The 14720-nt window shown below is 40.0% G+C and overlaps 1 protein-coding gene across 1 annotated transcript in view; it reads left to right on the top strand.

Moving 5' to 3' along the window:
• tex264a (testis expressed 264, ER-phagy receptor a) overlaps window positions 1-4166 on the top strand; it is a 77146-nt gene extending 72980 nt beyond the window's left edge. The window contains exon 4 of the mRNA XM_079680124.1: window positions 2849-4166. Within this exon, the coding sequence (XP_079536250.1) occupies window positions 2849-3225 (377 nt within the window). The 3' untranslated portion in view covers window positions 3226-4166. The remainder of the gene's footprint in view (window positions 1-2848) is intronic.
• Window positions 4167-14720: the final 10554 nt, after the last annotated feature.

Below are 14720 nucleotides of genomic sequence, written 5' to 3' on the forward strand. Positions count from 1 at the left end.
AGCTACAGTGTAGTTATGGCAATGGAAATCTTAGATCCCGAGCTCCTCCAACAATGCAACATATTATTTATAGGACATAAGACAAAAAATGTATAATACAACAAATCAAATAGTGCAATGAAACAGAGCAAGATAAGGTTAAATATTGTACAGTGAAATACAATTAACTATAACTATTAAGATAATACATTAAATACATTCTAAGATGCAACCAAATGAATGCTTTGGGTTATAGAGGAGCTCAGGGGCCTCATTTATAAAGCCTTGCGTAGGATTCACGTGGGAAGGTTGCTGACGTAGGACAAAGCAAATAAATACGCACAGACATTTTCTGATTTATAAAACACTGCGTACCGGCGTAGAACGTGCGGTTTCCCTTTATAAATCACAATCAACTCGAAATGCGGCGCAGTTTTTGCGGGCTTCAAGTATCGCCCATATTTGCCTATAAATAGTCAAAGAAACGCCCCGTATTAATATTCATTTTGACTGACTGCATGAAGAAGATCGCAGGAAATGACGACAGAACAGCTAAAAAAGATATTTCTCACCGTGTCAGATTTCGGTTCTTTTGGGCAGGTGGAGACAAATCACATTGTTTGGTGGATGCAGTTTGAACCAGAGTAGCAGCATGGAGGTCGGATCGTCACCAAGATAAATAAATAAGTGGTCCGAAATAAGTTAATAACAAAATACACATAGCCTTCCTCAGGCAGTGTGTCAGTGTGTTTGTACCGGGGACATGAGACCCCCCATGATGAGAAACTGTAAGAAATGATTGAGGAATCCCTCCGGAGTGGAGTCATGACGACTGGATCTACATTTGTATTTTGTATTTGGTGGTTTGTGTTCCAGCTGTCGATCAGCTGTGCGCAGCGTCTCCACTGCAGCCTGTGCGTCTTATTTCTCCAAGTTATGTTTGTGTGCACTGAGGAGTCTCAAACAGGCGTTTGTTTAATCATTTTAAGATTGGCTTTAAACAATGTTAAAAAATTAATTCTTCATATTTGATAAATGAGAGGTAACATTTTATTTATGGTATTATTTCCACATATTTCTCTCCATTCTTCCTTCTGCCAACGGTGTCGCAGTTTCTCGTCTCTCCCGTTGTTGTGCGTAGACGCATGGGTCAGAGTGTGCATGGAGGACCGCACATTTTCCTGTCAACTTTGTTTTTTATTAATCGCAAACATTGCGTAGAAACTGGCGTATGCCATTTTTTGAGCGTACGCACCATTTCTAAATGATGCCCCAGGTGTTTAGCAGTCTTAACTAAACATCCGCTGAAGTCTCGCTGTGTAATATTTGTCGTGATGGTGAGAGATGTGATGTTCCCCTTACAATTACAAGTCTTGATTCATATTCTGCATAAAAAACAAAGCCTCATGTATTTCCTTTGTATTCCTCATTGCAGTTGTCTTTAACTTCAACCTACGTGACACAGAGTGCTGGTTATTCTACGAACACTAATTCATTTCATACTTCCTGTCAAGATTTTCATATTTCTGGCTTTTCCTGCAATAACAATGTTCTTCTCACAACATTTTTGGCTGACTCAGAAGCACCTCACATTAACAGTAGTTGGAGATAATGAATGGCTTTTCGCTAACAGAGTTTCCTAGATCAAAGGCCAATTAGAATTTGAAAGCATTAGCAAGCTGATCATGCTGGTGAGGAAATCTCCATCAATTAAGCTACTGGAAGTTGTTCCTGATGACTTCAGATATGTGTTGTGTGCTGCAGATGGCCGCAGCTACTACTTTCTCAGTTAGCTCTGCCTCCGCTAACTACTCACATGGCTCTTTTTTTATATGAATAAAGTATCGTTTCTCTCTTTTACGTTAATAATCTTGTTTCTCTGAGTTCTGCTTGGACTGCTGATGACTTTTAATAACCCACTTCAAGCTGGAGGAAGTAAGTGTAGTGTCATTATAATGAAGCAACTTAAAGGCACAGGTCTGCTTAACTTTGAGATGCCAAGAAGTTTCAAAATGCAAACTATTGCTTTTTGCCCCGCTGGACGGTAAGGAATGAAGAAGCCTTCACACACATCTTTACACCCTTGGATCAACTTGCAGGAATTACACATCCTGATGTTAATGTAAACTGCTGTTGACCAACACTAAACAAAAAGAGCATGTTATCCCCATTCTGGCCCACTTATTACTTCCTGTACTTTTTCTAAATTGAGGTCAGCACCAAGCCCTCTATGGCATCCCCTTATATGTCTGAACTTATGACCTCTGCACCAGGAAAGCTCAGATCTTCTGATCAGTTTCTCACACACTGCAGGCTCAAAAAACAAAGGGCGCTGTGATTTCACTCTTTTTTTTCTCCTACACTTTATTGCCTCCCCCTCTTTGTTTGTTTGTTTGTTTGTTTGTCAGCAGGTGTTCGGAGAAACTTCTGGCACGATGTAATGAAACTTGGTGGAAGATTATGAAAGTTCAAGCGATCATTCCCTCAAGATTGAACAGAGATGGTGTTGTTCAAACGCTCTGAGCATAACTTTTTTGTGGTGCCAATGTTGTTCACACATTTAGGCTAGGAAGATGGACTCCTACACCACCTGGACATTGGACCATCCGAGGAGCATGTGAATGCACCGTTGCTCCCTGAGTGACACTGTCGTTTTTCAGTGTTCCCTTCTGAACTGTGAAGGTTGCAGTAACTTCTTTACAGTCCCTCCTGGGGGAATCCCACGAGTAAACATATTAACTCATAATAAATCAGCACAAGAGCACCTGTAGAGCCCTCTAATTGAGTTTTCCTTGCATGCAATCACTTTAGTTTGTTTCTGCCCTCTCACGGAGCCTATTGTTTCTGTCTCTCTCCCGTGTTGATGCAGGTGCAGACTCCCACAGTGATGTGAGTTCAGTCAGCAGCGGTGTGCCCTGGGACAGCAGAGAGACGTCGCTGGCTGCCTCCACAGCCGCCTCCCTGGTATCTTCCCTGCCTCTGAGGGACGTAATGGACGCCAATGATGACATTAAGCACAGGGACGACAGCGAGAGAGGCTCGAACGAGTCTGTGGGCAGCGGCTCGTCCTTTGAAGAGCTTGACATGGATCAGGAGGAGCAGGAGGCGGGAGGAGAGAGGGAGGAGAAGGGAGAGGCGGGGGTCCCTGAGGGTGAAGACGGAGCGAGAGAAGCAGTTGAACTGGTGGCCGAGAAGAAGGAGCCCTTGGGGGATGGAGAGGAAGAGATAAGAGAAGAGGCTGTGTAACGCTAGAGAGTTTCTCAGTTCTTGCTGGTTATCTGTCATGTAATCTTGTTGGTGGATCTAAAGCTGTTCATGCCATGACCAACATGCCATATTTCTGCGCCTTTAATTCTCTTTCTGATGCCTGTACTTTTTGTTATATTATAATCTCTTCTTCTTTTTATATCCTCGATCCTATATATGAACTAAAACAGAGAGCCCCATTTGTTGAAGTCTTTTTAAGTAAACCCACATGTCTCAAATGAAATGCAAAGTTCATTTTAACCCTGTCTTTCTTTCAGACCATAATCCGGTGTGAATCCCCTCTGTTCCCGATCAGATACAAAGTGAAAGTAGAGTTTATTATTAACATAAAGGAAGGACGCTGATGAACTGGATCATCAAACAGCAAATGTTCCCCGTGTATGACTGTTGATATTGTACCCCACTTTCAAGGTCTTGTCCTAAAGAGTTTTGTCGTAACTTGTTGGTGTGTTTTGATATACAGTAACTGTGGGGTGAAAATGTGCAGATTTCTGATGGACCTATGTCAGTGTGTTCTTTTTTTTCCTAATATGGAGAATATCTTTCACACAAGGGGAAATTCTGAAGACCAAGGCATACAAACTTTTATCAACACCAGTAAAGTAACATCACCGAAGCCTCAAAGTCACCAAGCCTAGGATTTTAAAATGCAATTTAGAGATGCAAACCTTTCCCTTTGGATACTGTACAGAACATTTTATTCTCGCCCTATGCTCAGATAATTGCTTTTAACATATTGTTCTCTTCTATAGTCGGTCTGTTGAACCACTTTACAGTGCTGTTGTAGCCAAAATGCACTCTCTTCCAGGGACTAGTTGTGATTTGATTGTAGGTTGTTGGTGCTGAGACATTGGAAGTCATGTACAGCACATTGCTATGGTGGTGTCTTTCTGTCTGTAATAAAGAAATCAGATACACAATTGACAGAAATCCATTGTGCATAGATACATACACTTACAAGGTTTTACGTTTTAATACAAAGCCACATCATTACCTCTGAAGACAATTATTACCAATTTAATTTCTCTGTATCCCAACTGAGATGGAGCTCTCTAACAAATGGTGTGGGTGGCTCATTGTTGTTTAGAAGTTACAGCCCAATAACTTATTAAGCTCTCTAACTTTCAATGTATGATGACTGCCTCTTGCAACTGCTTTTTTCAAAGTGGAATTCAAAAGCTGAATAAAGGAGAAATGTTTAAGAATAAGCCAATAATGGCATTTTTCATCTTTCAGTGCAAGTTGTTAAGCGAAGCTGTTCTTATATTTTCTTGAGTGGCTTGCGGGTTCCTTTAGGGGAACACTCTTAAAAAGATGATTACAATATCTCATTGTTTCTGAGTTCTGTCACCCAGGAGCAGCGTTAAATGAGACATCTGGCATTTGTGTCGCAGTTTATTTAATCAGCTGTTAGTATGGAAGAATAGCCTCCAACAGACTATTGATGTTTGATGGGCACACGTGTTCTTTAGCCAGTTAATGAGCATCATGACCTATAAGTTGAAATGTTTTCATTCAAATCCAGCACCCACAGCCAGAGAGAGAAAAACATCCTTCCTGCTCTGGCAAAGGCTATCATAATGGTGGGTATTGGCTTATTACACATACATCATATTGTACTGAAATGTAAAATGTGTTTGAGCTCTTTTTTCTGTCCTAGTTTCAGAATCAGAAACAGGTTTATTACCAAGTAGGTTTATTACCAAGTAGGTTTACACGTACGAGGAATTTGACTTGGTGTCGTGGTGCTTACATAAAAGTAAAACAAGAATTAAAAACACAGGTAGAGAACTAGACAAATATTTAAATAATACAAAATATAATAAAATATAACAGTATTTCCATTGCAATGCAATGGAATCCAATATGGAATAAAAATCGGCAGTAATAATAATAAAAAAAGAAAACTGATAATGTTTTACATTGTGTGCATTAATAAAACAAGACTCATTTAATATGTCCAACACAGTACATAATGTTTGTTATATTCTTATTTAGAAAAATGAAATTATAAACCATTGCCTCATTGTGGATCCTATTATTTTAAACCCCTAGTATGTTACTTAAAAATTGAATATTGGTAGGGCTATTGTGTTGGAGAACAAAACCCATAAGATGCCTCGTAGATGCCAAATCAAAATAATAGGCTTTTGTTGATACAATCAATGCCAATAAGCATTAAAGCTATTGTATGGTGTAGAGCAGCTTATTAAGACACTCTATTTCATACCCCTAATTTGACCCACCATCTTTACGCTGCTTCGTTATTGCCTGCGTCCAATTCAGAAATCAAGAATCTCAGAACAATCTGTAAGAAAATGTACTTACATGGTGCCTTACATGTTTATTCTAAGATGGAGAAACCAAGTTTTATAATATTTCACAGTCTCTGGGGGACTTTAGTGATTAGAGTATGAGATTCATTGGTATCCGTAGAGCCTAGAAGTGTGATCAATCTGCAGGGACAGATGCCCTCACCACATGTCTGTTGCACTTTCAGTTTTAATCCTGCCATCACAACCTTTATCCAAAGGCAAAAATGAAAATCAGGCTAGAAGAGACTTGCGATGACACACTGGGTCAAAAACTGATTTAATTAATTGTGAAACCCACAGGGATGTCATGCAGCTTTGAGGGTGCGGAGATTATTGCCTTCCCATGATGTTAATTATTAATCTCATTACATTGCACGTCGAAAGGGATAGGGGGAGAAGTCTGAACATTAAAATGCAGATGCTCGACCAATGCGTGTCTGAAGCTGCTTTCAGAGGAAAAAGGTCGCAGCTTCCCCTCTTAAATCCCCCGCGCGCATCGCTTTGCCATCTGGGACTGACCTCACACTCTCCCGCGCCGAGTCACAACTTGTTTGCGGATCCCAAATAAGATTACCGACGCTGAAGGTGATCGGTCTCCTAAGAATCGTTATTTTAATACAGTATACCCCCCCCCCCCCGCCCCCCCTGACTGCTTGAACAAATAGGGAGCGACTCTTAAAGCGTCTCCACATCCGATCCAACATCTTACAAACAAGAACAAAGCGGATGAGAGATTTATTTATGTTAGGATCTGAATTACATAATGCACGTTTGCGAGGAGAGAGACTCAGGACTGTTTTTGCTGAGAGCAAAATCGCCTTTGTTTAGGTGTCCAAAGCTTCTGAGAGTTGAGGCTCTCACAGGTTTCTGGCTCATCTGCAGCTAGATCATTTTGACAATACTCGTGCAAGTTACTGAAAATTTGGCACAGCCTGCTCGCGTAACAGGTAGAATTGATTAGACTTTTCCTAGAATTCCCTTCAAACCGACACTGTCTCGCAGATCTTTTCATGTATTCACAGTTGATGCTCAAGAAAGTGAAACGTATTTTTTTTCTCTCCATTAAGTGGGTGTGAGTTACATTTGATTAGGACATTTGACTTTTAAACGCAGGATCGGACCTCCAGGTATCTGGACACACTCGTCTTTGTGGTGTGTGTGTTTTTTTCTTCTTCCCAGCACCGCGGACAGCTCCGAACACTTGGCTCAGCTGCACGCGGTTCAAACTTCAGGCAGCGACACCCTTCATTCATTCATCTCCGCTGTTCACATCCATGCGGGTTTCGGGCTTAACACCTCAACAGGATATGCGTTGGGTTTTCACTGTCCATTCCTCCCACGGCAGCGCTGGAAACTGAAGAACCCTGCTCAGGTAAGAGATGTTGAGTTTGGTCTCGAGGTTGTTATGCTTTTAATGACTTATAGGTGCATTTTTGTGAACTTCTACGAGCTGGTTTCTAGATAATGAAATGTAGTGTATTCAGGTTTGAGGAGATCAGATCACCTTTTATCTTTATAGTCTCTAAACTATATTGTGTCATCTTGAAGTAAAGGGGAGGGAGAAATACATTAGTGCGTGATGTGTGATTTCCTGTCAATGCGATAATTGTTGTAATTGACACTTTTGAAAGGGTTCACCATATAATAAGCACATTATACATAATCTTTGCATGCTACAGCAATGTCTCATCACTGCAAAAATCATCCACATGTGCGAGCCTGCACACAACAAACAACAGATCACGGATGTCGCTCATTTGGCAAATCTCCTTGTTTGATAAAAAAAAAAAAAGTGCTAAAGATTGCCTAGAAAGCCGAATTAAAAGCCAAACAACTTTAAGAATTGGTTTACTGCTACAGGGTGCCAGAGGGAAGAGGATGATTATCTTATTGTTTGGTTTCTATTGTTCGGGTTCATTTCTTAATAGTTTGACGATGCTGAAAATGTATGAAAATCTATTATTTTTGTATTTTTTTCCTCTTTGAACTAGAGAATAATCTAGATTGGTAGAATCAAATACATACATTTAATACATAAAATACAGATTAACATTATGCTGTTGCATGTTAACACACGAACAGGGAGATATTGCCTGTGTGCCTATAGATGCTGTGATCCTGTGTTATACGTTATTTATAGTGTCATCAGGAGTTTAAAATAAAATAGATTTTTAAACACACTAAAGGAACACCCTAAAGCGCAAATATGTAGAGGCTGTGTCGCTAATCCTGGACAAAGTCATTAAGGGAAGCAGAATGCACTGTGGATGCTTCCTCCAGTCCCAGGGGCATCTGTGCTGCATGTTCAGCAGATAAAAACATAATAAAAAACCCTCATAATGCAGTTCCCCCACCACACATAGTCACACAGAAAGAAAGTGTTTAAATAAACATTATACATGCATTTATGTTATTTGTCTTACACTATAGAAAATGTCAGCATTGTAAATCCTCCTTCTATACGACTGAGAATCTGAAATGATGTTTGAGCCCGGCGCTCACAGCTGAAGATGTTGATTAGAGTAAATTATTCAGGTCATGGCTGACTGAAGAAGACTGAGCTCCACTGCAATCATCTGAATCCAGAAACAAAAAAAGTAACAAGCTACAGCTCAGTCCTGATTGCAGTCTTTCTCACCTGTTACTCACTTGATGCTAAGAGGGCTCAGTGCTGTGTAACATGCGGACGGGGATTCCTGTTAATTACTCTGGGTGCTGGAAGAGTTTTGGAACTAACAAAGCAAAAATAAATACTCATTAACTTCAAAGAGAAACGACCAACTAACCATTGAGTTTGGAAATGTGCTTAATATGGACTGTATTAGCAACCAGCTACCTGCAAGATGCATCACTCTGGTCCTATCAAAGAGGACAGCTTAATAGCTTTCTCTTCCTTATGGTCATGTGCTTCCTAAGACATGTGCAGGTGTGGTTACATCTGGATGTCTGCCAGTAACATATCACACAGAGCCCGGTCTATACAGTGCACCTGATACTCATGACATCTGTTTAATAGAGTATTTAAAGTCCCTCTGCACCATGGTCAATGAAGCTGTTTATTTACTGTTTTGTATTTTGTGAGCTTATCGGATGTGGTACATCTTTACTTTAGTGTCAACAAGGGACAGTTGTTTGGCTGTGAAAAAGACAAAGGTAAAGGGATGAAGAAAGATGCAAAATGAAAGAGAACTAGAATGTTCAGAGTGTACATTTCATAAAACATATTTAGTGAGTTTAAAAAGTCTGCTTACTATTCACAGAAGATGTGGTCCTGATCAAAAATAAATCAAATATTTTTAAATCACACATTCCTACTCAAGTAAAAGCATTTCAGCATGGACTTACTCAACTGAAAGCATAACATATCTTACAATTAATGAATGATGTGCGTATGACTCTGCTGCACCGACTACCAATGACTCATTCCTATTTTACATGTGTTGTGTATGTTCTATCAACTCAGCTCTATCAATAACTTTAATTGTGAGAATTGATCAACAAAGAGCTGTTAATCAAAGATCTCAGGACCAGAACAAGGCATGTTTCCTATCTTTGGCACAACCACTGATGTGTGGCTTCCCCCTCTGTCCAAGAAATATCCATATTCAAAACGATGGTACAAACTTTCCAGAGAAATGTTCCCTTAGTTTAGAACTTTATGGCACGGATTTCTCTTTTGTGAGCCAAATACCCGGTGTCCTTATCCTCAATATAATTCTGACCTGCCAAAGCTCTCGAGCTCAACGTTTCTTGAATCATCAAACGGGGTCGCAGCTTAACTGTATTACAAAGAGTACTGTTTGTTAAAGTTAGTGCTATTCTTTTTGAACTAGCATTGATTTAACAGACCTGCTGTTAGGTTAACACTGTCAGCACTATTGCCATTGTTAGCACTGTTTTGCTATGTTCACACCAGCAAAAGCAGACATGGCCAGCTCCAGTGTCACCAGGTCACCGTCAAATTGTCTCTTAAGCACTCTATGTTTTTCTTCCATTTTTTACAGGAACGGGCGTGGGGGGAGAGAAGGGGCTGGAGATGGTGAAAATAAAAACATATAATTGGTTAACTCTTTGCTTTGTTATGAGAGAGCTGAGAAAGTTGAGTCCAGCCCAACTTTGATTTAGTGTGTCATGTTACATGAGACGGCGTCTGTTTGTAACAGTCTCCTCTTTCATTGAAAGACTTGTAGCCTCAGTCTTGATCACTCATCGTGTGAACGCAGCACTAACGTTTGAAGCACCATCGCTGCTAGCCATGTCCACGCTGAGAGCTTTGTGCAGGCCATCCCAGCCCAGACTCTTAATCATAGATATGCCCTGAATGTCGTATGTTGCCCCTTTAATATAAAAGCTATATCTTCAGTAACCCCTTGGTGTCTATATGTCGGAGCAGATACATTGGAGTTATTTCTCTAGGGGGATCTGGCCTGAGCCTGGGGCCGAAAATACTTTTCTCCTGACCCCTTAAGTGACTCCCAGTGGGAAAAACCCTTAAGCTCTTCATTTTTTTAATCGGCATTCTTTGTGAAAGGAGGTCCTTGCTGTGGGATTTTATCTTTTATTTCCTCAAGAGTTACTGTTTAATATATGATTAAGAAAACACCTATATATCCCACCTAGTGTACACACCCACAGTTGTGATAAAGGTAATCAGCTAAGTGACTTAATTGTTTTTAAAGAATTGAATACATTATTCATTGTTTTAGAGAAACACTCTGGATTTCCTTAGGCTTTTAGGAAAACACCCACACTTTTTTGTTTGCAAAATCCTCTCAATCCATCAACAGAAGTGCAGTCACAAGTTCACACCTTTGTTTTTATTGATAGTGGATAGGTGAATAAAAAAGGGTAATATTTTAAAAGGCAATTCGAAAGGCTCTCTGAAATAAAGGTGGAAATAGCACTGTGTAATCGTGCGTGGTGTTTTTCAATAAAACACATCACGACTCACTCTAACTTTCATTTGGCAAAGGCAAGAACTCATTTAAGAGAGATTGAAACCTCTACTTTAAGAAACCCTCACAGCTCTAGGATATTGATATTTTTCTTATCTAAATGATGCAATCTGAAACCATAAATGTGAGTTGTCATCTCAATAACTTTAAACCCCTCACTGATGACTGTCATGAGTCCAGGAATAACACTTTGAATGATTTTCAAAATCAAATATCTGGTGTTTCAGGCCACTCTATTTTTACAGTGTGTTGTCAGGATGAATAATACAAGGATTCAATACAATCCTCTGAAAGAAAACCAGCAGACATCCATCACAGTGTTTCAACCAATCATAGGCTCTGCAGTAATGATCTCGGAGAGACAAAGAGGGAGGATGAATGTTTGATGAGGGAGGCAGAATGAGGCTCCTGGGAGGCGAGGAGACCGGTGAACACATGCAAGGGAATCCCCTTTACAGGTGGAGCGAGAGGGGGGGGGGGGGGGGAGGAGCTGTTTGTAAAACAGAAGCATAAAAAGCCTACATAAGAGATTATACGGTTTGTTTTCCGTATGTTGACAATCTCTACTGATTTTGTGGCAGTCAACATGTCCAGAGATGCAGCAGACTTCCACATTGACTTCCTAATTGCTGCTTCTCAAAAATGCCATGAGATTTCCTCAGCAATATCCAAACCTCTAAGACCTCCTCGCTCTTTAATTGCTACTTGTATAAATAACCTTATCAGAAAAGGTCAGCAGCTTGGTTTTTGGGAGACGGTTCATTTTTGTACTGATATAACTTCAGTGCGTAATATCTATCCAGTCAATCCTTCTTGCATCATTAATTCAATAACATGTCATACTTGTTGTTCTCAGAGATAATCCACGTAACATTTCCTGTAAATGTTCCTGACAAGTCCAGCCTCTTGAAAGTGAGGATTTCTTTGCTTTTATTCTAATCACCACTCCTTTTTCATGTCCTAGTTGCGAAAAGTGTGTTTTAAGGATAAGACTGGAGGTATTCCAAATCTTTCTTAGAATAAGTACATAATCTTAAAATGACAAAAAACGAAATGTCCAAAGTCTCTGTAGTTGGATTCTCTGCCTGGAAGAGCGAAATATATATATATGCAGACAATATATGTAGGAAAAAAGAGGTTTAGTCATTTGTATAACTTTTGGAAACTGCTGTATTATCAAACATTACTCAAAAAGGACTCGATTGCGCACTTGATGGGACTTTCTCCAGCCATTATTTTTTGCACTTGTTGGTTCTCTAGTAAATGTTTACTGCATTAGAACAGTGTATTGAGATAAGCCCAAAATAGGGTGCACATGTTCAAGCCATCTTTAATGACATTATTTGTATTCATACATAATAACATTCTACACAATGTGCTTTACATAAAAACGACATCAAAGTAAAACAGGCCACACAACTAAAAATCATTGCAGGATACACAAATGCCATGTTCATGGTAATTCTATGTCACCAAGGGAAATCGTATTGCTTGCTGAATAGTTTTAGTAAAAATGGCGGTTTATAATACAGAAATGTCAGGCATACGCAGTAAAGACTTGTAAATAGGATGATTGTTGTTGGTCTTATCATGGGATTTGATGAAAATGTGAAAAACACAGAGTATCAACACCCTTGTCCTTTAATATTTATCAAATTCAATCAGGTATCAAATATTTAATAACAAACTATCATAGCCATTTGCCACAGGTGTTTCCGGGGTTTGAGCTTAATGCATTGTTTGTGCTCAGTAATGTGTGTGTAAGTGTGCGAGCACTTTTGAGCCTTCTTTCCCATTAGCGGACCATTTTCAGTCTTCTTCCCCCGCACACGTCCGTTCTCTTTGTCAGCTGGAAATGTGATTTTAGGGAAGCCTGACTCCCATTACCTCTGCTTCCTCTCAGCCATCCTCCAAGTCATTCCACAGGGATCTCCAGCCTGCCCCCCAGGCCCAGAGCTGCATATACTGTAGACCTCCTCCACTGTTCAACACTTGCTCTGGCCTGGGGGGATATTACCATATTAATGCCGCACTCCACTCCTGGGGCAAATGAGTGTCATAAAATAAATCCGCCTGTATAGCATCTTTCTCAAACCCTCTTTTCGGGTGCTGCCCACACTCCTCTTATTCTTCTTCTTGCCCTGTCACATCTGCTATCTGTTTTTGTATTATTTTTTTCCCGCACGCACCCCCTCCTCCCATTCCTTCACAGTCTGGTTTGAAGTGTGTGTGAGGCTGGCAGGCTTTACGCTCTTGAATTAAAAAGGCCATCTGGTGAAGAGGGAAGGAGAGAAGGCTGCATAGGAGGAGAGAGGAAAAATGAGAGGCATAGTTTTTCTTTGAAGTTAACGTGTAGACAGAATCCTGGGTGGGATATTTCATCGAAAGTGTAAATAGTGCAAGTAGCATCTGTCATTTATGCAGTGTTTTACGCATTGCGTTGATCAAGTATTTGAGGTAGAAACAAAGTTATTCTCAAAGGCTATAATATGGTGTTAAAAATATTTATGTTTTCTCTTTTTAAAACCCACGCCAGCCATAACAAATTATAAAGAGGTGTGTTCGCCTCATACATACATATATATATATATATATATATATATATATATATATATATATATATATATGTATAATGATTTGTTCAACAATTTGGAAGGTAACCTTATTTGCTTTCATGCACATAGATGATAGACCGGTACCACTCTCATATCTGTGCGGCACATTTAAAGATAGCATCAGCAGATGTTATATTTAGTTTGTTAATCTACATAAAAATAGTGTAAGCATAAACATGTTTTGTGGAGTGGAGTTTTTAATAAAATATCAAAAATGATCCAAAGATTAACCTTTACAATAAAAAATGTTTGGCTTTATAAGTACCTTTCTTAAGAAAATTATAGCAAATAAAGGACATATGGAGATCACCAGCAAAGGCTCTGATGACATGAAGGTCTCCTGGTGAATGGGGGGGGGGGGGACGACTGACAACGTGTCAGCCAGAAATCCTTTTGTCACCATCCTCTCTGGAGGCTGTGTGCTTAAGTGCTTTACTAGTGTTATTGGCAGCTTTTTTTCCACTGCAGAATTATATTAAAGATAAACACATTTAGTCAGCTGACAGCCCAGACTTGTTGTTTATTTCGCCATTTGGGCCTTTGCTGCTTGTGCACCAACGTGTCCCACGCTGCCACTGTCCAACTAGGGTCAACTCAGGAACATCAAAAGTTTCTTGTAGTACACAATTGTAATCCCTAATTTTTCTGCGGTTTTCTTTATATATAAGGGAAGTAGTAATGACTTTGCCATATGTACAGGCTGTTGCAATGGACTGTCACTTGTTGACAAGCTGCTGAGGGAGCAGAAGGAAATCCACACACTTATTTTGTGTGGGAGATAAGTACCCACGTTCATAATGGTTAATCAAATGTAATGCAACACATCTTATTTCTATCTAAAAGGCTGCAGTGTTTGCACCAGACGTCATAAAAACACATTAGCGGTGTGAAACAGAGGCTTGTGTCCTTCAGTTATTGTTCTTTTTGAGATGTGTTCAAAAGGCAGAATACAAAGGGAGAGAAGCTGTGACTGGAGTCGGGTGAGATTCTCAGTTCACACTGCAGGTTTCCCAGTTCTCCCACAGGACCTAGCACCATGCATGGTCAGACTGCCCCACTTGTCTTGGTCTGTCTTCCACTTCCTCTTCACCCTCCCTATCCACTAGCAAGTTTCCATGGAAACAACAGGAGAAAGAGAGAGAGAGAGAGGTCTGCAGTCTGACTCCTGTTGAGAGCTGTACATTGTTTTTATAGGTAAGCCAGTACTTTTGGAAGAGCAAGAATGAAATATGAGCATTAATATCCGCCTGCTCTGCTTTAATAATCTCTCATCAATACAGTTAATTACTGCTTGTCAGGCTAACTTGACTTGTTGTAGCAGTGGATATGAGACAGATCATTCTGGCTCAATAATTTACTCCAATACACTTCTCCCACACTCAACACTCTGCCTAATTAAGCCACCGGGATTTGTGGGGACTGACTGACTGGCCCTGCGACTCTTCTGCTGAAATCCAAGCATGATCTGGATCAGCGTGCAGTGTCACTTAAATCAGGACGTGAGTCTGCTAGTATTGATGCTAGATTTATCAAAATTCTGACAAAAAAGACTTCTCTGTGGTAAAAGTTCAAACATAAATTAGTAGAAT

The sequence above is a fragment of the Notothenia rossii genome (assembly GCF_949606895.1).
Source record: "Notothenia rossii genome assembly, chromosome: 5".
Classification (NCBI taxonomy): Eukaryota; Metazoa; Chordata; class Actinopteri; order Perciformes; family Nototheniidae; genus Notothenia; species Notothenia rossii.